This window comes from Muscardinus avellanarius (genome assembly GCF_963383645.1).
Source record: "Muscardinus avellanarius genome assembly, chromosome: 7".
NCBI classification, from domain to species: domain Eukaryota; kingdom Metazoa; phylum Chordata; class Mammalia; order Rodentia; family Gliridae; genus Muscardinus; species Muscardinus avellanarius.
In genome coordinates, this window is record NC_137793.1 from 49,331,706 (window position 1) to 49,358,325 (window position 26,620).

The 26,620-nt window shown below is 39.4% G+C and overlaps 1 protein-coding gene across 6 annotated transcripts in view; it reads right to left on the minus strand.

Annotated features, from left to right (window-relative positions):
• Positions 1-22,599: 22,599 nt before the first annotated feature.
• Positions 22,600-26,620, minus strand: part of AP3S1 (adaptor related protein complex 3 subunit sigma 1) — a gene marked incomplete at both ends in the record, with an annotated part of 75,257 nt that continues 71,236 nt past the window's right edge. For 5 of the 6 annotated variants that reach the window (XM_080699298.1, XM_080699297.1, XM_080699293.1 and 2 more), the window contains one exon: positions 22,600-22,728. In XM_080699298.1, coding sequence (XP_080555424.1) covers positions 22,600-22,728 — 129 coding nt within the window. Of the gene's footprint in view, positions 22,729-24,824; positions 24,873-26,620 lie in introns of all 6 variants that reach the window. The other variant, XM_080699291.1, reaches the window with a different exon arrangement.

Consider the following 26,620-nt stretch of genomic DNA (forward strand, 5'->3'; position numbering starts at 1 on the left):
AGGCAGGCTTTAAAAAGGTGAATAATTTTACTTTTTAATTACTTTATAAATTTCACTTCATAAAAATAGGTTGGCTGGAGCAGGGGCTATTGTAAAGGGTACCATCAAATTATTCCAGGTTAACTGGAAACACTGTGATTCTTGGGTTAAAAATGCTAATGATCACCAAACCAGAGATGAGTAGAATAGCATCCTCCCTGCTCTACACATGGAAATTGAATTCCTACTATTTTTAATTTTCCAGAATATTAATCTACAGAAGATAGTCAGAATTCTTTATTAATAAATCATCTATCCAGGCATGGTGGCGCACGCTTGTAATCCCAGCATTTGGGAGGCTGAGACAGGAGGATTGTGGTTTGAGGACAGCCTCGGCTACTTTGCAACTCAGTGAGACCATGTTTCAAATTAACGAATAAAAAATAGGGCTGGGGGTGTAGCTCAAAGGTAGAATGCCCCTGGGTTCCATCCTGAGTACTGCAATAAATAAATAAATAAATAAATAAATAAATCATCTATAAGGATACTTTCATCTTCATAGAAGCAGCCCATAGATTATAATAAATAATATTATTTGATAATGACAATTTTTTGTTGAGCAGAGAATCCTTTGTATATAAGTCAGAGTTTACTAATAAAAAAGAAATCCTAACTGTAAGGACTTGGATCATTGTATCATAAACTTTGAAGTTTTCTACTAAGAATTTCATTCTACTGTATTTAGTGGTACTGAGAAGTAATGCAGGGCTGTATAAAGTAGACAAGCTTTAAGAGAACATTTAAGGTTTTCAGAATAATATGAATTTAATTTTACCATAACATTGAATTCTTTGGCACTTTTTTGGTGGTTGGATAAAATGGGAATGAAAATACTAGGTCACCAGATGTGACATTCACTGCTGGGGAGTAGGAACTATTGCTCTGCCTGGCCAGTGAATAAACTAAACCTTCTTGGCTCACAGATCCCAACTGCCACATTTTTCTCATCACATCTTAAAAGAACAATGAATCATGACTGCAGTGATGGAGCCCTTAGAAACGACTAAAGTTATTTTTCTGGCTTATATATCCTCTAGGGTCATATCGTCTCGCTCATCTTTAAAAATGACACTAGCTAACCGGGTGAGATGGCAGTAACTCCTTGGCCATCTGCAGAACACAGCTAGTAGGACCTTCACATCATATGAAGATTCCTGACCTCCATCTGCAGCTCTGACACTGATCACCAGCCAGGCACATCATTTTTCTAATCTGCCTGTAAACAATTAGGCATCAAGGCCAGGTTCCAAATCCTCCATTCTACTCCCACTTTATAATACTGGAGCTAGGATTCTACCAACTGCATTTTAAGTAATCTTTTGCCAGTTGGCTTCCTGTCAGACTTTGCCAACAAGAGATGGAGGGTACAAAGACAATGCCTTGGCTTTTCCTGTTCTTATAAAATGTCACTTGAGTAGTTGGGTGACAGTGGGTTCCAACTGCTGATGACACTAGCTTATTTTGGTTCTCCTATAAAGGGCCATCCCCCCAGAGGTGCTGGAAATAGTCAGCACTGACTGCTCAGGGGCCCCACTGCTCAGCTCCTAGGTTTCTTTCTTGCAGTTCACTCTGAACTACTCTGATGTTCCTTTTTGCTTTTTCTGTCCTCTTCTAACTGCATAATCTATTGTCTGTACAAAGGCAATCTTCCTTGTGATCTTTCTATCACTGTGACAAATACCTGAGATAAAGGAGGAAAGAGGTTTTTTGGTGGTACTGGGGATGGAACCCTTCTCCCTCCAGGCTACCCTCTCAGATCTATTTTATATTTTATTTGGAAACAGGGTCTCTTAAGCCAGCAAGGCTGGCTTTGAACCTCTGTGATCCTCCTGTCTCCACCTTCCAAGCATGGGGATTACAAGTGTGTGCCACCATGCCCAGTGGAAAGAGTTATTTTGATTTTAGAAGTTTGGGCCATGTTTGGTTGACTCCAGCACCTTGAGGCCTGTACAAAGTCAGGACATCATGGTGGGACATCATGGTGGTAGACCAAACCGCTTACTTCACTGAGGCCAGAAAGAAAAGGTGGAATTCGAATAAGGGGCCAGGACCTCAGTGTCTTTTTCAAGTCATGTCCTCAATGGCCTAATATCCTTCCACTAGGCCTCATCTCCCAAAGGCCCCGTCACTTCCCTCACAATACCATAGACTGGAACTTCAGCACATGGGCCTTTGGGGGACATTCAAGATCCAGACAATAACACTCTTCAAATACCTAGAGTATGTACTGTTTTTTTTGACTAGACTCACTGCATGACTGACAAAGAGTACAGAGGACAAGATCATGACATCATCTTCTCTAGAAACCCCAAATGCCAAGGACACAATTTACAGTTGTTTCAACATCAATTTTATGTTTAATTTTGCTCCATCTATACATTCTTTCGGTCAGACTTGCCCAGTGGTAGTTCCCTCCCTCTCTCCCTTCCTACCTTTTGTAGTACTGAAGATTGAACCCAGGGGCATTCTATATCTGAGCCATTTATTTTATTTTATTTTATTTTATTTTATTTTATTTTATTTGTACAGTATAGTCTCACATCATAATGTGAATCATATTGGCAGTGGCATACGTTCATACAGTACTTGGTGACCGCCATCCCCTTCCCGTTTCCCCCCTTCCATACTGAGTGTCCAGGTTGACCATGTTATATTTACATTTATACACATATTCCAGTGTAGCTCATCCATTAATCAAGTTCAGTCTTCTTCCTCCCCTACCCTCCCTAGTTTGGGCATATAAGAGATAACATATGTTCCTTCTCATTCTGTGCTTGGATAATCTCACTTACCATAATGTTCTCCAGCTCTTTCCATCTTCTTGCAAATGACATGATTTTGTTCTTCTTTATTCTGAGTAGAATTCTGTTGTGTATATTTCCCATAGTTTTGCAATCCATTTATCTGTTGATGGAGACCTAGGTTGGTTCCATATTTTGGCTGCTATGAATTGTGCTGCTACGAACATGGGTATGCATATGTTACTGTAGTTCTCTGATTTTAACCCCTTTGGAAAGATACCCAGAAGTAGTATAGCTGGATCATACGGTGGATCCATTCCTAGTTTTCTAAGGAATCTCCACACTGATCTCCATAGCAGTTGAAATAGTTTGCACTCCCATCAAAAGTATAAAAATATTCCTATTTCCACACATCCAAACCAGTATTTATTGTTATTTGACTTCTTTATGCTTGCAACTCTGATTGGGGTTAGGTGGAATCTCAATGTAGTTTTGATTTGCATCTCCCTGATGGCTAATGATGTGAAGTGTCTTTTCAATTCAGTTGCCCATTTCTTGATTGGTTATTTGTTTTTCTAGGGTAGAGTCTTTTGAGCTCTTTGTATTTTCTGGATATTATTCCTCTATCAGAGTGGTGGCTGGTAAATATCTTCTCCCACTGTGCAGGCTTTCTCTTTAGATTCTTGATAATTTCCTTTGATGACCAGAAACTTTTTAGTTTGATGCCATCCCACTTGTTAATTCTTGTTTTAATTTCCTGTGCTTTGGAGGTCTTGTTGAGATAGTTACTACCTGTGCATATATATTAGAGTGTTGAGACTATGCTCTCCTCTATTAGCTTCAGAGTCTCTGGTCTAATCTCCAAGTCTTTGATCCATCTTGAGTTGATTCCTGTGCACAGAGAGAGGCAAGAATTTAGTTCCATCTGTCTATAAATGGAAAGCCAATTGTCCCAGCACCATTTGTTGGAAAGGCTATCTTCTCTCCAGCATATGAATTTGGCCCCTTTGTCAAAGATCAATTGACTATAAGTGTGTGGATTTCTTTCTGTATCTTCTATTCTGTTCCATTGGTCTGTAAGCCTGTTGTTGTGCCAATACAATGCTGTTTTAATTACTATTGCTATGTAGTATAATTTGAAGTCAGGGATTCTGATGCTTCCTGCATGATTCTTATTGCTGAGAATTGTTTTGGCTATTCTGGGTCTTTTCTTTTTCCATATAAAATTCATGACTGATTTTTCTAGATCTATTAAGAATGTCCTTGTATTTTGATAGGCATTGCATTGAATCTGTAGATCACTTTTGGCAGAATGGCCATTTTGATTATATTTATTCTCCCTATTCATGAGCAAGGAAGATCTCTCCATCTTCCTAGGTCTTCTTCAATTTCTTTCTTTAATGTTTTATAGTTTTCATTGTAGAGGTCTTTTAACTGTTTGGTTAGGTTTATTCCTAGGTATTTTATTGATTTTGAGGTTATTGTAAATGAAATTGTTTTATTTCTTTCATTGTAGATTCATTGTTGGCATATAGAAAAGCAACTGATATCTTTAGGTTTATTTTGTATCCTGCAACTTTGCTGAATTGGCTAATCAGTTCCAGTAGTCTTTTGTTTGAGTTTTTTTGGTCTTCTAAATATAGGATCATGTCATCTGTAAACAAGAATAATTTTAATTCCTCTCTTCCTATTTGAATTCCTTTGATGTTTTTCTCTTGTCTTATTGCTGTGGCAAGAGTCTCAAGGGCTATATTGAAAAGGAGTGGTGATAGTGTATATCCTCGTTTTGTTCCTGATTTTAGAGGGAATTCTTGCAGTTTTTCCCCATTCTATATGATGTTGGCTTTGGATTCATTGTATTGTTTTAATGATCTTGAAATATGTTCCTTCTATTCCAATTTTATGCAATTTTTTTTAACATGAATTGGTGTTGAATTTTGTCAAATGCTTTTTTCGGCATCTATGATATGATCATATGGTTTTTGTTCTCACTTATGTGGTGAATAACATGTACTGATTCACATATATTGAACCAGCCTTGCTTTTCTGGGATGAAACTAACTTGGTCCTGGTGTACAATTCTCTTGATAGGTTTTGAATGCATATAGGTAGTATTTTGTTTAAAATTTTTGCATCTATATTCATCAAAGATATTGGTCTTTAATTTTCTTTTCTTGGGGTATCTTTATTTGGTTTTAGTATTAATGCAATACTGGCCTCATAGAAGGAGTTGGAAGAATTCCATTCTTTCGATTTCCCACAAGTTGTGAAGTATTGGGATTAGTTCTTCTCTGAAAATTGTGTAGAATTCTGCTGGAAACCCATTAGGGCCTGGGCTTTTCTTTGATGGCAGAATTTTTATTGCTGTTTCTATTTCTTTGCTTGCTATTGGTTGGTTTAGGCTTGCTATGTCCTGTTGGTTCGGTTTAGGTATGTTATATGTGCTTAAAAATCTATTGATTTCTTCCATGTTTTCCAGTCTATTGGAGTATAAGTTTTTAAAATAGTTTCTATTAATCCTTTTAATTTCTCCACTGTAGGTGATGGTGTTTCTTTTTCATTTCTGATTTGAAGGATTTGAGTTAATTCTTTCTTTTGGTTAGGTTTGCCAGGGTTTTAAAAATCTTATTTATCTTTTCAAATGTAAGGCCTTAGTAACCAGAAAGACTCCATGTTTGACTCAACTGTGTTCCCACAGTTACTGGAATTCTCCTTCTGTGCACAAGTAGCCAATCATCATAAAGGGCACGAAGCAAGCATAGACCAACATCCTGCTTACCCAATGGTCACCTAACTGTGACATGCTGGAACACTGAGCACCACTCCAGAAATTGCCCTCTTCCCCTGGCATAAGCCTATCATGGAATAACACAGCCCCCACATAATCCAACACTGTGGTTTTTTTTTTTTCAGGCTCTCATTGGCTGTTATTACAACAATGGGTCCCCCCTGCCAGCCCCTGGCCACCCATATACTTTTGTCTTTAAAAACTCCTTGTAAGTTGAATTCGGGATTGCAGCTCTGAACTGAGTGTCGGACTGCATCCCTAGCCTGGCTAGTCTGTTTTTTCTGTGGTTCAATAAACTGATCTTCCAAGTATGGTGGTTGCTCTTTCTCCATTCCTGTGACATTGGCCTGGGCACAATATTCTGGGGGCTCATTTGGGATAGGAGGAAGAGTCCCTCCCCAAGCTTGGACTCAGTTTACCTGGAAGCAATCAGTGAGTAACATTTTTTCAGTCTTGCCATCTGTTTCCTGGAGTCTGGACAACCTGGGGCTCATTAGAGAATGGGCAGACATGCTATTGGCCTGAGCCAGTGGAGTCAGGAGGATGCTTAGACTCCACCACTTGCCATTGGACTGTTCTCATATGGCCCTTTGGATCTGGTTGGGACCCTCTTCCGGGAGTCCCTGCATTCAGCATTCTTTTTTTTTCTTTCTCTTGGCTGACACTCCTTCTCTGTCTTCTGTTGTCAGTGTCCTTATGTTTCTTTTTCTTTCGCCCTCCAGTATGGGCAAGTCAATCTTGTCTGTCCTCATTGCCTATTGATTTACTCGGTGCTCATTTTGCAGATTTCTAACAAGCAGCTGCTCTCTCTGGATAATTTTCTGTAAGTCTAGAAAACTTTCATAAATATTTTTCTCAGGAGTGGCACACCTTTGGTATAAGTTGGCCCCCTGAGAGGTCTTTTGACCCCTATCTCATTTTCAGGACCCACAATGTCATATTCAGCCACCCCTGGACATCCTGACCAGGTTCCCTTTATCATGCCTTTGGAACAACTTTTTAGTGAGCAACCCTAGTGGCTCAAGTCCCTTTTGCCCCATGTATCTCCCATTTCCCTCAGTCTCGCTCTCCAACCCCAGCCTCCCTCTTCTAAATTGTCTTCCCTGTCTGTCCTCCCTCTGTCTTCAGATGCCGATGACTTCCCCCCTCCATACCGACCTTCCAGTCCTTCTGCACGCCCCCCACCCAACCCCTTCAGTTCCCAAAAGAGATGCTCACTCTCTCCACCCCCCCCCACCCACCGTGATGATGGACCCCCCCCCCCTACTCAACACTTCCCATGCAGCGGTGATCTCTCTCCCCATCATACCCTAGTCCCAGTCACACTTGTTTTGGCCTCCCCTTTGTGCCTTTATCTCTGGAAGCCTACAGGAGCTCTTACCCTATAACCCAAGCCCTCCCTCTTTGGGTTATAGGGTCCCAGGATGAAGGAGGTAGAGTTTTTATATCAGCCCTTTTCAACCAGTGATTTGTATAACTGGAAACAACAAAATCATTCTTTTCTGAGAAGCCCCAGGTTCTCATTTCTCTCCTAGAGACTATATTCATTACTTATCAACCCATGTGGGAGGATATTGAGCAGCTCCTCCAAACCGTCTTTACTACAGAGAAAAGACTGCATCAAAAGGGAAGCAAGAAAGCGGGTCCTTGGGACAATGCAAGATGCACGGAAGACCCCATCCAAATCAAACAGGCTTTCCCCTCCTCCTGGCCCCTGTGGGATTATAATACAACTGAAGGTAAGGAGGTGATAAATGTCTATCGCCAGCTTCTACTGGGGGGTCGCCGGACAGCTGAAAAGCACCCCACAAATTTGTCTCGAGTTAGTCAGGCTGTGCAGGGTCTCCATCCACATATACTCCTATTGATCCAGAGGCAGCTGAAAACCAGCGGGCCATTAACATTGCCTTCATTAACCAGGTGGCCCCAGATATCAGGAAGAAGATTCAGAGGATTGATGGCTTTGAAGGTAAAAATCTGTCTGAATTAGTAGAAATAGCTTCTAAAGTCTATAATAACTGAGAGACCCCAGAAGACTGTCAGAGTAAAGGGCTGGCTAAGGTGTTGGTTGCTGCCAGTCTGGGAGACACCCATAGCAAGGGGCATTTTTATAATAATAAAACAATGAAAGCTCTTGCCCAGTCAGTGTGCCTATTGTAAAGACCTGGGGCGTTGGAAAGGGGAATGCCCCCAGAGGAAGAGCAAGAACAGGCCTAAAAAGACCCTTGAACTGAGCCCCACCAATGGGAATGACTGAAGGGGACGGGGCTCACCACACTTCCTTGAGCCCTGGGTAACAATTGATGTGGAAGGGCAACCAGTACAGGTTTTGGTTGATAGTGTAGCACATTACTCAGTCTTTGATAAAAACCCTGGGACCCCTCTCTAACCAATCTATATTGGTACAAGAGGCCACTGGAATAAATCTTTACCTGTGGACTACCAGGCACTCTGTGAATCTCGGAAAAAGGACAGTTACCTACTCCTTCATGGTTATTCTTACCCCTTGTTGGGAAGAGATCTACTAGCTAAAATAGGCACCAGCATTCACTTGGCCCAAATCAGGTCCAGGTCACCTCAACTGATCTGATTTGTGTGCTTAGCTTGGATGATGAACATGAACTTTTTGAAGACCCCCCTGATGTGAAAAAAGCAAATTCAGCCCAACTCTTCAAACTCCTGGAGGACTTTTGACTGTCTGGGCAGAAAGGAACCCACCGGTATTGGCTAGTCACTTAGCACTGGTTGTAGTAACCCTAAAGGCCACTGCCACCCCTGTTCAGGTCAAATAGTACCCCTTGACCCTGGCTACCAGGGAGGGAATAAAAAAGCATAACCACTGGCTAATGGATTATGGCATATTGATACTGTGCCATTCACCCTGGAATACCCCCTACTTCTAGTCTTAAAGCCAGGAACAAAAGATTATAGACCAGTACAGGATTTATGGGAGGTCAACAAAAGGGAGGAGGATATACACCCAATTGTTCCTAACATTTAAACTCTTCTGAGGCTCTCTGCTACCAGACAGAACCATCTATACTATCTTGTACTTGAAAGGTGTCTTCTTCAGCATTCCCTTGGCAAAAGAGAGCCAAGCCCTCTTCACCTTCAAGTGGCAAGACCCAGATGGGCGCTTTTATAGTAGTTGACTTGGACCAGACTGCCTCAAGGGTTTAAGAACTCGCTCACCATCTTCAACGAGGCTTTACATTGAGACCTGGGTGAGTACCACCTATAGCACCTAGAAGTCACAATTCTTCAATATGTTGATGATCTTCTGGTGGCAGCCCCAATATTCCCACCTGTCTTGTGGCTACTAGGAAGTGGTTGGCCACTCTGGACTATAAGGTTTCAGCCAAACAGATTTAGATATGCTCCTCAGATATGACTTACCTACGCTATGTCCTTCGAGATGGAAAGAGATGGCCGTTGCCTGCCAGAAAACAAACTATCCTTAGTATACTCTCCCCCACTAGCCAGAGAGGGTTGAGGGAATTCTTGGGCTCAGCCAGATTTTGTAAACTCTGGATACTGAGTTTTGCTGAGCTAGCTGGCCCTTTTTTAAGGGCACAAGGGGCACAGAGGAAACTTTCATCTGGACAGAGGAGCAGGAGCAGGCCTTTCAAAGCATTAAAAAGGCACTTTTAGAAAAAGCACTGACCTTGGCCCTCCCAGACATCTCAAACCTTTTCAAATCTTTATAGACAAAAAACAAGGTATTGCAAAAGGAGTACTAACTCAATAATTTTGGCCTTGGAAGCGGCCTGTAGCCTATTAAAAAAAAGAAAAAAAAAACCTTGATCCAGTGGCAGCAGGATGGCCGGCATGCCTGCGAATCATTGCTGCAATGGCATTCCTGGTAAAGGATGCTGATAAGCTAACCTTGGGACAGCCACTTACTGTCACAACTCCCCACTCTGTGGAGACAGATGGGTGACAAATTGTGGCTGATACATTATCGAGCTTTATTACTTAATCTGCCTAGAATCACTTTCTATCATTAGCTCAGCTCTTAATCCTGCTATCCTATTGCCAAGCCTGGACTTGGATGTTCTTCATAATTACATTACGATTCTTCAGCAGGTCCAAGGACCAGACTTGACCTGAAAGCAGTCCATGGTAGAACCCAGACCTGACCCTTTTCATGGACAATAGCAGTTTCCTACAGGACAGAGAAATAAAGGCAGGTGCAGCAGTTGTGACTGAGCAAAAGACTCTCTGTGCAGAACCCCCAGCCCCCTGGAACCTCTGCCCAGAAGGCTAATCTTATTGCATTAACTCAAGCATTATGATTAGGAAAAAATAAAATTGTAAATATTTATACTGATAGCAGAAATGAATTTGCCACAGCTCATGTTCATGGCACCATTTATCGAGAACGTGAACTGATAATGGCCAACAGAAAGACCATCAAGAACGAGATTGAAATTCTGGACCACCTGTCAGCTCTGTGGCTCCCTGAAAAAGTAGCTTTATTCATTGTACCAGACACCAAAGAGGAAATTCACTGGAAGCCCAGGGCAACAGAAAGGCCGACCAGGAAGTACAAGCTGTAGCAACTAAAAAAATCTTAGTGGCACTGCCATCTCGAGTATTGCCAGAAAAGCTTGAATACAACAAATGGGACCGGAATACATCAAGACTCTGCCTCATGCCTATCAAAAGAACCATTGGTATTATACCATAGAAGGAAGAATTATCCTGCCCCAGCATTTAGGGAGGATACTGACCCAGCACCTAAATCAAGGAATGCACCTAAGAGAGCATAAGATGGCTGATTGATTTGTTAACTGCCACCTCCTGGGTTCAAGGACTTAAAACATTACTTTCTGCCACAGTCTCTCAGTGTATAGCTTGCCAAGCTACCAATCCCATCAAGTCACAAGGACCAGTAGGAAAGAGGGAAAGAGGTCCTTTGCCTGGCATCCATTGGGAGTTGGATTTTACAGAAGACAAACCAGGTCGGTATGGTTACAGGTGTCTTTTATTTTTGTAGACACCTTTTCAGGATGGACTGAAGCCTTCCCTACCAAGAAGGAAATGGCTGAAGTGGTCACCAAAAAACTCCTGGAAGACCTTATCCCCAGGTATGGGCTACCCCTAGTATTAAGAATGGACAATGGCCCAGCTTTCACTTCTCAGTTAAGCCAGCTTTTATCTAAAGTCATGGGGATAAATTGGAAACTTCATTGCACCTACCATTCCCAAAGTTCAGGGCAGGTAGAGAAAATGAATTGGATCCAGATCCTTAAGGAGACTCATTATATTAACCTTAGAAACTGGTAAAGAATGGATGGCCCTCTTCCCATTTGTCCTACTTAGGGCCAGAAATACCCCTTTTATCTATGAGTTTATTCCCTATAAAATCTTGTATGGGAGACCCCTACCTCTCATTCTGTAGCTACAGCCCGATCTACTGGTGAAGACCAGTGGGACATACCTCCTTAAAGCAGTACAGGCCTTACAAAGAGGGCAAGTTAAATTTTTCCCCTTGTTCATCAGGTTCACAGTCTTCCCCCCTTAAAGCCCCACAGATTTGAGCCTGGAGACCTGGTGTGGGTCGAGAGACATCAGAAGGAAACCTTGGACCCACATTGGAAGGGCCCATTTCCCATCATCTTGACAACTCCCACAGCGGTTAAAGTAGCCAGGCTCCAGCCATGGATACACCATTCTCACCTGAAACCCGTTCCGGAAGCTGATGACCAATGGTGGCGTGCATACTGAGACCCAGATGATCCTCTCAAGATTTGTCTCCAATACATCAGTCCAGACCAAGACAATGTCAGATAAGCCTCTCAGTTCATGGACACTCACCCTTCTATTTTGCCTACCATGGTAGATCTGGGGGGCCCCAACCCCTATGCTCCCAAGCTCTGTACCTGGTGTATTTTAAACACTCAGATTGGAAGTGTAGTTAAGATACTGGACTCGAACAATCCCTCTGATATCTGACTCTAATTTCTTAATGTTTCAATCTCCTCTTTCATATACACTTACTGTGAGGCCTTTCATCATATCTAAGATCAGGATTTGGAATTATCCTTCTTGCATTTCTTGTAGGTCAGTATTTGTGATTTCCCTTATTTCTTCACTGTTCCTCATTCTCATATTTTCTGAGTTCTCAGTTTTTTTTTTTTTCCTGTTGTCTTGGCATCTTCTCATTTTTTGTGTTTGAGTCTGTGGATAATCTGTCTGATTCAATCTTAGCAGTAGAGATTTAGAGGTGTAAGCAGGTTCAGGCATGGGTAAACAGGGCTTTTTTCAATGGTGAGGGTTAGGTAAAGGGGAAGATCTGGGGTGATGGATACAAGAGTTGGGTAAAGTGAGAAAAAATAAGATGGTAGGATTCTTTTAGTTAATATAGAATATTTATATATGGAGATATAAAATAGCTTTAATATAAAACAGGGAGATACAGTAAGGGAAAAAAGTTTTGAGAGAAGAGAGTAGATAGGCTAGAGGTAGCAACTTATAAAAAAGGGGGGAGGGAATAAACAAATATGCATAAAAAGTAACAAAACAAGTAACAAAAACTATTAAAATCAAAGACAAAAAGCTAACCAAAAGGAAAAAAGAAAAAGAACTAGTGACAGTGAGGGAAAAAAAACAGTACTGCTAATTTACATATATAAGCCCTGGGCTGATATAATGTCTGTGTATCTATTCACTGTAGTAGATTAGTAGATTTTAGAGTATATTCTAATGTCTCTCATTTGCTCCATAACCTATTGTCAGCTTTTGGACCCACTTCATGAGTGTTTACACTCCTTTCTTGTTTCTGACACCCTTGTGCTCAGGCATCGAGGTGTTGAGTGTCATTGTAAAACGATTTCCACATAACCGCAGGGTTATGAGCTTTTTTGCCTGGGGTTCGCTCTCTCTGGCCCTAAGCTCTGTTCTCTCTGGCACTGGGCTCCACACGTTCTGTTTCTGAGCTCTATGCCTTCTAGTCCTGAGCTCTGCGCCTTCCAGAGCTGGCTCTATGCCCTCTGCCCTGGGGCTCTGCACTCTCTTCCCTGGGCTCTGTGATCTCAGGCCCTGTACTTTGTGTTTTCTGGGCCCAGGCTCTGCACTTTCAGGCCCTCAACTCTATACTTTCTGGGTGTGGTCTCTGCTCCTTCTGGTCCTGGGCTCTGTACCTTCCAGCCCTGGGCCTACCTCCCTACCTGCACCGGTGGAGGGTCTTCAGTGTAATCTTGGAGTGACCTCCTGTGACCCTGTGCCAATACTACACCCTGGGCACTATAGGCCTTTCCTGTGTCTTTACCTCAGAGATGGGCCACTGGTTCTTAGCCTGGCTGCCGGGATCCCTGTGGCTGCTCTGGGCAGTTGTCCACTGAGTAACGCAATGCAAGTTTCCTTTTCCTGTGGATGAGTCTCTGGAGGGTACAGTACACTGCTATGGGTGCTGCCTCTGGTGAGCGCATGGGCGTTTGTATCTTTTTCGCCATCCCTCAAGCGTGGTCCTGGTCATTTAAGATGTTGGAGCTCTTCTGCCACTTTCTGCACTTCAAGTCCTTGAATTACCTATTGAAATTTCTTGGGTCTGCAGAGCCAGCAGTCCTGGTTCAGGTGGGCAGCATGAGATGGCACTAGCTGCCACACCAGGTCAATTGTGCGCTCGGGCTCTTTGCTGTGGATCTCACGTTCAGAGTATTGGATTTCCTTCCCCTGTAGTTCTTTTTGGTGTTTTTGTTCATAAATATCCTTGCTTTTTTTTTTTTTTTTTTGGTCAAGGTGCTGCCTTCTTGGTAGTTGATTTTTGTTTGTTACAGATACTGAGATGTGCTGCATCCCATAGTCACCATTTTTCCTCCAACTCTGAGCCATATTTTAGTTTTTCATTTTGAAACAGTCTCACTAAACTGTGGAGGGCTAAGTTGCTGAGGCTGACTGCGAACCTCTGATCTTTCTCAGCCTCCAAAGTCCTTTCCCCAGGGTTGTCTACCTGTGCTTCTGCTTCTCCTAAATAGTATAAAACATCATGAGCTCTTATGAGTTAGGCTTGTGATAAGTGATAGCTGCAATTGAAAGAGGGGTTTGTTACTGTCTGAAAGCAGTGACTGAGAATATGTGCATAATATCTTGGCACACAGTGGCCTGTTCCAAGCTGCAGCTGTCAGGGAACTAAATGACCACATCTGCAAACTGCTTCAAATGTCTAAACATCAGCTACTAGTTATTGGTTCTATTTATTACTGTAATAAGATGTAAGGAATACTTACATTCAAGGAACACTAGAAGATCCTTTAAACAGGATGGAGGTAGCACTGGTCCATTGAAAACTTAAGAGGTACTTTATAAAGCTGTTTAGAATCTTTTTTCAACCTAAAAATAACTTTACCGGTGTTGCTAATTGTATAAGTTCCATTTTATTTAGGGCACTAGGAAGTATCTAAGGGTAAAAGAAATAATCAGTAACTGGCTTCTGTTGTTTTTATGAATAACTGGTATAAAATATACCATATGTTTAAGAAATAACATCTAGTTAAAGCCAAATTGGGACAACTTTCCAAGGGAGGCCTAGGCCACATTTTAGGGCCAGCTCCTTGGGGTTGGGGTAGGTGGTAGTACACAGTGGGACAGAATGGTGGTGGTTAGTATCAAAAGAAGGAATACAAAAATAACGTATTTTGGCCTCCAGATTGAAGGGAAAAAAAGTCCTCATTGGTCTTGGAGAGAAAAATCTCACATATATTGCTAATAATGCCACAATTGACCATTCTGAGGCTTGGTTACTAGTATTTCTTCTTTCATAGGAATACAAAAGCACTTTATTAGCAGAAAAGGGAGATACACTACAAAGAGGGTTTTAAAAATAATAATCCTACTTCCTGAAACTAAAATAGCTCTACTGTGGAAAATATTGTGATCTTAACTTTTGTGCTATAATCTGCAGCCCTCACCAGTCCTGCAGGTGAGGGAGGCCTCATCAGATCAAGATTTAGGAACTCAAATAGTATAGGAAGGTGTTTCAAGAAAAGCTTCCAGAAGGGCAGGTTCCAAGCAGAACCAACCCTTGAAAGTAGAAAACATTCTTTACTAACCAGTCAGGCTCCTTTCTATATTTGTATAGAATTACTACTGAAGCAAAAACATGTAAGTTAAAAACAAAGCAACCAACCAACAAAAGTACCATTTCATTGAATGCTACTGACATGTATTTGGCACTGTTCTAAGTACTTTATGTGGATTAACTCACATATTTGTCATTTTATGAGATAAGAACTACTGGCATTTCAAATTATTTTCCAATAAGAAAACTTGAGATTTAGAGAGATCACGTGCTTTAATAAGGGAAAGAAACTAGGGCTAGGAACAGGTAATTTGACTCTGGAAGCCATGCAATGAATACACTGGGACAGCTAATACAGAAGATTCTTCCATGCTCTGCCAAAGATTTACTTTATAATGGGCTCAAAATAAAAGCAATGTTAAGGAGAAATGGGAGAGACCAGTGGTTTCTTGCTCTTCTTTCAATCTTATCAATTCCTATAGAACATTCTATTTTGGAAGCTAATTCTGGGATAGAAATTACACCTCCTAAATCCTGTGTCTGCACATGGGTAGTAGTAGCGCAATAGGTATCCCTACCCTTCGTCACTCTTCAGCTTCATGCCTACCTCTTTCTCTCTTTCCCCACTTACATAAACACACATCTGGTTTTGGAGTCTCACCAACTGAACTGTTAAAACAGAAGCAGGGATCCAAGCAGCAGGGTCTTAATAAAACCTATCTCCATTGAGCCGGGCGTGGTGGCGCACGCTTGTAATCCCAGCATTTGGGAGACTGAGACGGGGGATCACGGTTCGCAGACAGCTTCAGCTACTTAGTGAGACCCTGTTTCAAAAATAAAGAATAAAAAAATAGGACAGGGGATGTAGCTTGGAGGTCAAATGCCCCTGGGTTCCATCCCCAAAACTGCAAAAAAAACCCCTATCTCCAAAGTGGCTGCAATTTCCTACATGAGCCGCCATAGGGGTGTGTGTGTGTGTGTGTGTGTGTGTGTGTGTGTGTGTGTGTGTGTTGTAAGTAATCAGGGATTGAACCCAGGGGCATTCTACCACAGAGCTACACCTCCAACCCAGCCCTAGTTTATTTTGAAACAAAGTTACTGCTTGTTGGCCTGAAGCCTATGATGCTCTGGTTTCAGCTTCTGAAGTACTGTTATTACAGGAAGTTGCCATTGTGTCTGATACTACTCTTTGTGGTGCTCTGAAGATCATTTTGTGGAGGAATGGCGGGTGGAGATTCCTTTCTTTGCCAGCTGGTCTCTTTACCTGAGGAGCCTGAAATGACTAGAAGGCATTTGTAGATTTAGAAAGTTAATGCTACTCTTGCTGTGCTTTGGGAAGAAGCATTTCCTATCTGGAAACCAACATCTCTGTATCCAGATCTTGAGTTAGAAGACTCAAGTGTCTTCCCCAAGTGTGTCACTGGGAATGGTATAAGCAGGGCTAATCTTACTTCTACTCCTTCATGCCTGGCCCTGTGCGGTCTACCTGCTGGGGAGGACAGCACCACATGATTACTGATGCTGTTCCATCTTTGAGGGCATCAAGTCCAAGCTGGTAACAAGGTGTGTCTGTAAAAAGCCATTCTGTTACTCTAGTGACTGGACTTTGCGGTTAAAGCCCAATCTCATGCATCTGTATTAACTATTCTACCTTCTTTGCTGTTAAGTGGATTTCATAGTATTTTGTGATGTTATACAAAACTCCATGTTGATCAAATCAAACTTTTTGTAAGTCCCTGGACAGGTATGACTGTGACCATATAACCAGGAAGGGTGAATTTACACTTTGAATATGTATCAACTTCAGTTACTTGTCACCAAGTGGCAGGTTCCTTCCCTAAATGGAAGAGGGTGGAGTGTCAGGGACTAAGCCTTGAGCCCGTGACTGGTAGATTGGGCTATTTGGCAGAAACAGTGGCTAAATCAGTCTTGGTGAGTAGAAGCCTATGCTATTTAGCCCAAATTTAGCCTCCACTCTGATTCCATCGCTACTTCATTCAAGTTCCTTTTATGCCAATTCTGTAGTGGTAGTAACAGAGACAGACTATTATTTTATTGAGTCATTCCACTTATTTATTTATATAGTACCTCTTCTGTGATACTTTCTGATGGGTAACATGATTCAAAAAATTTCAAATACAAAATAAAAATTTCATATTGAATAGATAACAAAAATGTGGTATATACATAATGGAATTTTACTTAGCCATAGAACAAAATTATGTCATTTTCAGATAAATCGATAAAACTAGGGACTATTATGCTAAGTGAGATCAGCTAGTCTGATCTCATATGTAGAAGCTAGAAGGAAATCAGGAAACAAAAAGGATATCAGTCAAATAAGGAGACACCAGCAAAATGGTAGAAGAGGACGGGAGAGGAAGACCAACAGGGGAAACAAAGGACAATAAGAAATGCTCAAAGAAGGTCATAGTCATGACCCTCCCAAGTATGGATAGAAAAGAATGCACTTACTAAACTAATGGCCAAATATCACCTACAGGAGGCCTTACCTGCTCTAACAGATATCACACCTAGCACAGCAGCTACACTTGGGTCTTCAACTGATCAAGTTTACTAAAATAGTACACTGTCATTCTCTAGGACCTATTTGTAGGGAACAGATTGGTCAATTAAATGAGGACATAATGACCATTCCCAAATTCTTAGGTCCTTTAGGCAATAATCTCTTTATACTTATTCTGTTTGAGTGTGGGGGCACTTTCAAAGATTCCACAGTCTTTCTTTCTACAGTAGTTCTTCTCCCACATATTAAAGGAACTGCTATCACTTCAGGATTTTCAAACACTGAGTGAACAGTTAGACATGTTCAAGAGTAAGAAAATTACTACGAGGAGGATTTGTGCCCAATGGACTAAGAACTAGCCGTTGGTCAGGACTAAATTTATTACTTGATCTCCATGTTTTCAACGGTAATGGGCATACAAGGGTGCAATGATCATTGGTTCTTAGGTATCAATGCCAACCTGGAAACTGTGCCCAACAGTCAAAATATTGGATATTTTCTATTTCACAGTTATATTAGTAAAGCAACAGGGAAATCATTAACTTAGGTGAGTGCTGTGGTATTGCAGGGTCTTTCTCCTAAGAGATTCCATCTTTTCCTCAAATTATTAGTTCTGGTCTTGAGAAGTGGCTCAGAACCAGATACTGGCTCATGACTTTATTGTGGCAGTTGTTCTCCATCTGATCATCCATTCTTGACTTGATATGATTGTACAGACTGATCAATGCCCTTACTGGTGGAGAACCTCTCTGGTACCACAGAACCATGTTCCACTGAACACCTCTACAGTCTGCAGATCATGATCCTTGGCTGATACTCTGACTTTGCAATTCTTTTAAGATTAATTTACTCACTTTGCTCTTGGCAGTTAAGTTCCACAATCTGATATTTATTATTTGGAGATCTTATCATTCCCATTGTTATCAGGCACCCAGTTCTACAACACTTCATACTATTGGCCCTGACCTTCAGAGGATAGTTACTACTAACTTCTAAATAATGCTGGTGTCCTTGTACATTGATCTGGAAAATGTAATTCTTGCTGGGCACCCTGCCTTATGCAGCATATTCCCTTGTGCACACACATTTCTCTTTTGACCCTTTCTTTCCATGTCTGCCTTGGCAGTTCTGGTTATACTTTACATAGCTGGGCCAAGGTAAGTGGTCCAAATTCCTCTAAGCTTCCGAGAACTACCCTAAGTGTTAACACTGCTTAAGTTTCCACTATTTTAAGACTGTTTATATAAAAATAAACTCTCATCCAAGGCCCTGTTCCTTTCTCCTTGACCCTAGCTCTTGGATCCAGGCCCATACACACTCTTATCAGCTTCTCTAAGTTTGTTTTGGCAAGGTGCTACAGCTAAAATGAAGCTCTGGGCCAGATCCTGAGGTTTTGTTTGTTGTTTTGTTGTTGTTTTTGTTGTTCTTTAGCTACAGATAAGTCTGTATGTCACCAAGAAGGCCCTCTCGCCTTCATATATCATGTTCATTAGTGATTAATCACTCTCAGTTTTTTTCTTTCTTTTGCCTCGGCAATGGGAATTGAACCCAGGAGCATTCTACCTCTGAGTTACACCCCCAACCATTTTTCTTATTTTGAAACAGGGTCTCTCTGGTACCCTTAGTATTTCTTGAGTGCATCAATTCCCCAGACCCAATGAAGCAGCCACCTGATTTCACACTATTTATATCTATTACTTCTCTTGGAGAAGTCCAAGTAATTACTTTCCTTGGATTTTTCACTGCTTATGACAGTGTCCCTATCATAACACTCCTAGTATTTCATCAGTCAAAGTTTCAACAATTACAATTCTCACCCCACCTGCCACCAGTAAAAGGAGTGTTGCATTACTAGCCTGGGAGAAGTGATGCAGTTGCAAAACTTTATTTTGGAATTTGCCTTCTCAAACCATTCCAGGAAGGTTTGAGACAGGAGGATTGCAGGTATGAGGCCAGCACATAGTAACTTAGTAAGATCTTGTTTCTAAATAAAATATTTTTAAAGAGCTGTGGGTGTAGCTCAGAGGTAAATCATCCCTGCTTCAATCCCCAGTACCACCACACAATAAAAAAAATAAAAACAACAAATACATACATTCTTTCTTTCTTAAATAGTGCACTGTGATAGATAATTTTATGTGGTGACTTGACTAAGCCATAAACTACCTATATATTTGATTAAGCTGAGTTGATGGGCTTCCCAGAAAAACTGAGATGGAGATATGCGTGTACTCTGGTATGCATTGGGGTCAAAGCCTGTAAGGGTATAAATGATGGAGGTTAATGCAAAGGAAAAGGTTAAACTGCAAGCCAACACAAAAACCTCAACTGATCCCATGGCTAGCAAGGGAGCTAGGATGGCCTTAGAGCTGTCCTGCCTGAGCCAATGGGGCTGGGGCTTTACAATTTGATGGAGGAAGTCCTAGGAGACGAGTTATGACTTTGGGTGAAGCAGCTCTCTCCAACTGGTGTCACTTCTCAACAAATCAGCTAAATGCTCACAGCCAGCTGCAGAGGCACTCGCCACAGGCCTGATAGATGTGCACCATGGCATCCAAACCGGTGTACTTTGTCTTTACCCAACAACCCACACGAAGTCTCAGAATAATAAAATCACCAACACTGTGATTACTGAAAACAATTTTTCCCCCCTGCAGGGGAAGGAAAAAGCAAAAATTTTTTTCCCTTTGGTCTTCAGTGGTATATAGTTAAGTATTTTAAAATAACATGGAATGGTTCTCTTCTGGGAGATTATGCTACCAGTTCACTGTATAGCTCTGTTCATTTGCTCTGCTTTTATTATTTAGAGTTTAATATTTCAAAATTTTATTTTAATAATTATGTAAAATATTAAAATCGGTAAAAAATAAGGTACTTCCTGAGAATTTAGCTTTTATCCCAAATATTCTGCCCCATTCCCCCTTTGATGATGGGCATATTTTAAAAATGTGAATGCTTTATCCTTCATTTAGGAAATATAAACTGGGAGTAGTAGCACATACCTGAAATCCCGGTACTTGGAAGGCTGAGACAGGATCATTGCAGGTTTGAGGTCAGCACATGGTAACTTAGTAAAGACCCTGTTTCTAAATAAAATAATTTTTTTAAAGAGCTAGGGGTGTAGCTTTGAGGTAAATCAGCCTGGGTTCAATCTCCAGTACCACATACAGAATAATAAAATAAAATAAAATGTAAACAACACATACATACATTCTTTCTTTGATAACTGATAATATACTATGATAGCTAGCTTTATGTGGCAACTTAACTAAGCCATAAATTACCCATATATTTGGTTAAACACTATTCTAGATGCTTCTGTGCATGTGTTTTTGGGAAGAGATTAACTTTTTTTTTTCCAAAGTTTTTTTTTATTTAAAATTCATTGAAAGAAATAAATTTACATTAAAAAACAGAATTTCACAAATTGGAAGCCAGGAACAAAAAGAACAAGTCAGTACTTTTTCCTGAGAGTGTGGGGAGCCATTAAGGTCTTCCCCCTTATCTTTACTAAAAGCATACTTCTGACTGTCCTTCCGCCCAGAGCCAACAAGGTTTGGAGTCAAGGAGGCTTCAAAGTAATTAATGTTAATGATGCTATTGTTCTGTCTGAGCTAAGGCTAGGTTTGTGTTGTTTGTGTTGCACCAGGGTATTGTTTGACCTGCCCAGACTTTGAACTTTTTCTGGTGTGGGGGGGTAACCTAAAGCTAAAAACTATAAATACCACAAGAGACTAAACCCCAACATCGGCCAGTAGAGATATCGACCCGGGAGTGGACTGGCAATCCTTCCATGTTTAGGAATAAATAATATTTGGAATTTAATTCTTAGAGTTATATTATTTCATCTTCACTCCTCTCTTCGGAACCGTAAGCTCCAGCAGATCTAATTAGCTATACAATGAACTTTCCTAGCTTTTGTTAAGCAAATCAAAAGTATTTGTCCTATCTCTAAGGCATCAAAAAGCACTCTGAATGCTAAATGGATTGTTCAGATACAAAGTTTCAGCCCTCTAACAGGGATTAAGATACATCAAAAGCTGCTATGATTAACTTTAATATCAAATTTTACATACTTCTACTCTACATAAAATTAAGAATTCCACACTCATGACCTAAATTTCAATAATCTGGCCATATTTTAGTAAAATCTTACTACTAAATTGATATTCTGAGTAAAATAGATTGCCCTGCCTATGTGGGTGGGCTTCATCCAATCAGCTGAAGGCCCTAACAGAAGAAAAGGGCTGACACCTAATCCCCACAAAGAAAAGTCCTCTTGCCTCACTGCCTTTGAACAGGGACATTGGCTTTTCCTGCCTTCATAAATGAATGAAAATCTCCATTCTTCCAGGTGTCTGGAGCCATCAACAATCTTAGGTCTTCAGCTTATCTGTTCTCCCTGTAGATCTTGGGATTGGTTAGCCTCCTGAATATCAATTTCTTTTAATAATTTCCTGATGTACATACATTCACGTGTGAACTTATCCAGAAATAAGAATAAATAAGAACATAAAGGTCAATTAGAATAAGTGAGTATCTGGACTTTTAAAATCAAACATTAGTTAAGCTTTGACTCTGTGATGGGATACTCAAGTGGAGCCCTGTTTCACAGGCTTTTGTTTAAAAAAAAAAAAATTGGTACTTGCTAAAATTATCGACCATCATCTGGACAAGAGAAGATGAGATGCAAGGCCTAAAATTATTTGTATAAAAATGTTCTCATATTTTCTTAATATACATTATAAAAAATAATTGTCATTTCCAACTATAGATCTCATCCTATGTAATATATATACTATGAGATATACTACTCTTGATTTGTGAAATAACTAAGTTTCAGAATAATTGTAGGTTTCTGAGTATTAAAAGCTCAAGTATATATTAAATAAAACAACATTAACAGCTGCTCTCAGTGATAAAATATATTTTATTTACTTTGTTGTGTCAGAGGATTGTAAAAAAAATTATTGCTAAAGTAGATATCAGGCAAACAGAAAGGTGCTTTATAAGTCCAGTTACCTTGGAGTTTATTTAAACTAAGAGGAAAAGATCATGTTTTCATGCAATACACACTTGGTTCTTTAAATAACAACTGTGACAAATAGCAGAAAGAATTAAGGAATGTTGTACTTGTGATACATACAAAACACCAACATTTTGGATTGTACATAATTAAAGAAATAGCTCACTTTTAGAAATACTGTTAATAGCCAACACATAGAGGCATGTCTTAGGTGGGCATAGGAATGTAGTTAAGAAAAAAAATCATACTGGAACTACTCAATTTCTTTAAAATAATTGAGCAAGAAGAGCAACATTGAACTTCCACACTGATTTACACAATTTCTATACAGTACCTTGACTTAAATCCAAGAGCAAAAGTTAAGACTCTCATCCTCAATTTTTGGTAAACAACTGCATGGTAAACTTAGATGACTTTTCCCCCTGATTTTTACCTGGGAGTGGCCTTTTTAATATTTTATTTAAAAGAGGGCAGATTTGGCACTTTTATACTGATGTCACCAATGTTAATATTTCTTGGGATCTCAGGAAGATTCATATTCTTTACAGCTGATACAGCACGGGCTGGGGCTCCTGCTAAGCCAGCCTGTATACAGAAGTAAATAAAAAAAAAAAAAAGAAAATGTACAACTCAGGTATAGCTCATCAAAAAACAATTATAATGAAAGACAATGATGAAAGATTTTCACATAACAAGCTTAAGAGACCAGATGGTAGTTTGAATTGGTATGAGATGGTTACTTTGAAATACTACTCTATAAAAGAGAAAAGAGTTGACACATTAAAAAAAATATAGTGAATACATGCAATAATAACAATGTAAGATTTAAATACAAAATAATTTGTATTACACCTAGATTTATCACAGGCAATATTCACATGACAAAAGCTAAGCTTTATCTAATTTTTTATTTAACTGACATATAAATATGAAGCATAATTTGTTTCCTCATTAAACATCTCTTGCAATAATCATGTTTTTCTTTCAAAATGGCATTTATTATCAAGTATGTGCTTTAAAATAAAAATTGAAGGGAATAACTTATATTTGTTTAGTTTCTTTATTCAGGGATAAACCCTTAAAACATTCCACAATAATAAAACGATTAAATTGTTTAAAATTGTGGTAGCTCTTATAAACTGTGTGTGTGTGTGTGTGTGTGTGTGTGTGTGTGTGTGCTGGGAATTGAACCCAGAGGCATACTACCTCTGAGCTAGTCCTCCCCCCCCACCCCGCCCTATTTTTATTCTTTATTTTGAAACAGGGTCTCATTAAGATGCGGAGGTCCTCACTCTGTAGCTGAGGCTATCCTCGAACTGTGATCTTATCTCAGCCTCCCAAATGCTGGGATTACAAGCGTGTGTCGCCACACCTGGCTTTTCTAAATCTTTCTAAGAAAGTTTTAGAACATTTTTTATTTTTTATTTTAACTTTTTGAACCCAGGGGCATTCTACCTCCAAGCTACACCCCCAGCCCTATTTTTTATTCTTTATTTTGATACAGGGTCTCACTGAGTTGCAAAGGGCCTCACTAAGTAGCTAAGGCTGTTTGTGAACCACAATCACCCTGTCTCACCCTCCCAAATGCTGGGATTACAAGCGTGTACCACCATGCTCCGCTTAGAACATTTAAAAAAAACAAGCTTTTATGTAAAACCTTAATCCAAAGAGAATGGCCTGCCTAAAAAGATAAAACTGCAGCTGGGCGTGGTGGCACACGTTTATAATCCCCGTGTTTGGGAGGCAGAGAGAGGAGAATTGTGCAGGTTTGAAGCCAGCCTTGCTGGCTTAAGAAACCCTGTTTCCAAATAAAAAATATAAAATAGGTCTGAGTGTAGCCTGGAGAAGGGTTCCATCCCCAGTACCACAAAAAAAAAAAAAAAAAAAAAAAAAGAAACTGCAAGAAGAGGATAATTCCAACCTACCATACATTAAAAATGATTATAAATTTTTGTCATATAAAGTAGATTCAACGACATATATGTTCAATTGACAGTGTACAATTTTAGAGAATGAAGAACATACAGAAATTAATGAATTCTAAAATTTCCACTATGTATAATATTTGGCTTCCCTCTTAGTAGGAAAATGTAATTTGTAAGATAACTGTGGAAGAAAATATGCTTAAAAATAAAAAATTAAAAATGCATATGTAGCCAGATGTGGTGGCACACGCTTGTAATCCCCGTGCTTGGGAGGCTGAGACAGGAGGATCGCCCAGGTTCAAATTCAATCTCGGCCATTTAGTGAGGCTCTCAGCAACTTAGTGGGACCCTGTTTTCAAATAAAGTATAAAATAGGTCTGGGAGTATAGTTCGGAGGTAGAAAGCCTCTGGGTTCCACCCCCAGTACCACACACACACAAAAAAAACAACCATATGCATATCATTTTTCAGAAATAATATCAACTGCCTTCATATTTAAGGCTTACTTTATATATCAATAAGGTTTTATCACTTTTATGTAATAAAAGTAATTTAATCACTTTGTATATAATAAAGCAAAACTAAGAAACACATATAAGTTCACTGGCATCATCTTGCACAAAAGTAGACAAGTAACAAAAAAAATCTTCCACTTTGTTCAGGAAATTTTTAAAGGTCCCTTTTTTCATTTTAGTTTTTTGATTTAGGTAATCCTACCTCTTTTGTTAACTAAAATAATAATAATAAATCTGTTACCTGAGAAAAATCTTGACTGATACAAAATAGGCCAGTGTAAACTATTTGCTGAATAAAGGATACAAACATTGTTAAGCAATGAAATAAAAGCCATGGATTATCAGTTCAGAATTGGAAATAGTAAAATAGTATTAATAATAGAAATGGTCTAATATGATATGGATGAAAAAATCCATACCCCAACTAAAGACTGTACAGGGCTGGACAATCTAATTTTCACAATTTAGTGGAGGTTAACTGTTCTTAGTGTGCAGCTAAGTACCTACCTGAGGCAGTGAGGTTACGTTAAATCCCACTTCCTTCCTAGGCTTCCAAAAGATGTTAGAGATGCAACTAAATATTATTTAGGGTAGCAGGTATAATATTCAAAGGATCTTTAATTTGATCTTAAAATTTAGAACAGTTAAGGTCAAAGGAAAATACAGTTCATAAAGGTTCATCACCCTGCCATTTTTCTTTCAGCAGAAATTATGTTGTCTTCCAAAGGAACAAAAATTACTTTACAATGCTATGGACATCCTGAAACTAGCATCATTTTTCCAAGTAGAAGAATTTTACAATTTTTATAACTAAAGAGCCAATTTGCCACTATTTTCACTTAGGAATGAATATCTATGAAGAGTACAAATTGTAATTGAACAACAGAAATGTATGGATATAATTTGAATATAAATATTTCACTTTATAAATTACTGAAGGATTTTTTATGGTGAATAAGAAAAATGTGTTTATTTTATTGGATTCTACAGTTTATATTTATTAATAGTAAACATAATTTACTATTATGAAACCTTGTTTTATTACTCCATACCGTGTACAGCTAAACTAAGCTTAAGTAAAGAAAATGAGAATAACAAAAATATCTTGTTAAGTTTCATTAGATTAAGTTGGTTATTTTTTTTTGTGACCAAAGTTGGTATTGACTGTCAGCTGCTAATAAGAATATACAAATTTAAAATAACAATTGATTTAAATAGCATATATGTGCCCATCCTTATTAAACAAAACCAGAATAATTCTTCTAAAAACCATCTATAATTCTTCTAAAAATAAGCAGCAAGCCACAGACATGCAAAGGATGGGAACTATTTAGAACACGCAGATGAATTAGGAGAATCAAATTATTTCTCAAGCATGTTCAATCCTTTTGTGTGGCACATCATGAGCCATATGGAAATCCATTTGCTAACAGAGGTATGAAGTAATTTTCATCTGGGTTAAGATTTCTTTTTCCCAGTAAGATATATGCAAAGCAATAGGATAATTTTCACTAAAACTTAACTTTCTCAACACTAAAATTTACCAAGAATAAGTTTACCTGGCTTTATATAGTTTATATACAATCAAAAAATTTTAAAAGATATTTCTAACATACAACATGGTTCTTAAAGATTTAAGATTACACAGCTGGCACAAAGCAAAAATAAGAAGAATGAAATTCTACTGGAGAAATAACTTGTTTCCATCTATGTTATACTGAGCATGATCACGGCAGGTAAACTGCAGCCAACTCTACTAACAAAAACAAATACATGAATCCAAAGCAGTTAAGAGTATGAGCTGGATGAAAGAATGAAGTACAGTATATAAAAAATGGTCATGTTTTCTCTCCCATGAGATTAACAGAATTAAGAGAAAGAAAACAAAATGAAGTCTGCAAGTATACCAAAATGAGGCCAAACAGAGAGAAGACTTATACAGACATACTCTTGGGAATTCCAAGCACTTGAATTACAAAGATAGTAATGGATGGATATGATTTGTTTTTTATTTTGTTTTTAAATTGCCAGACCCAA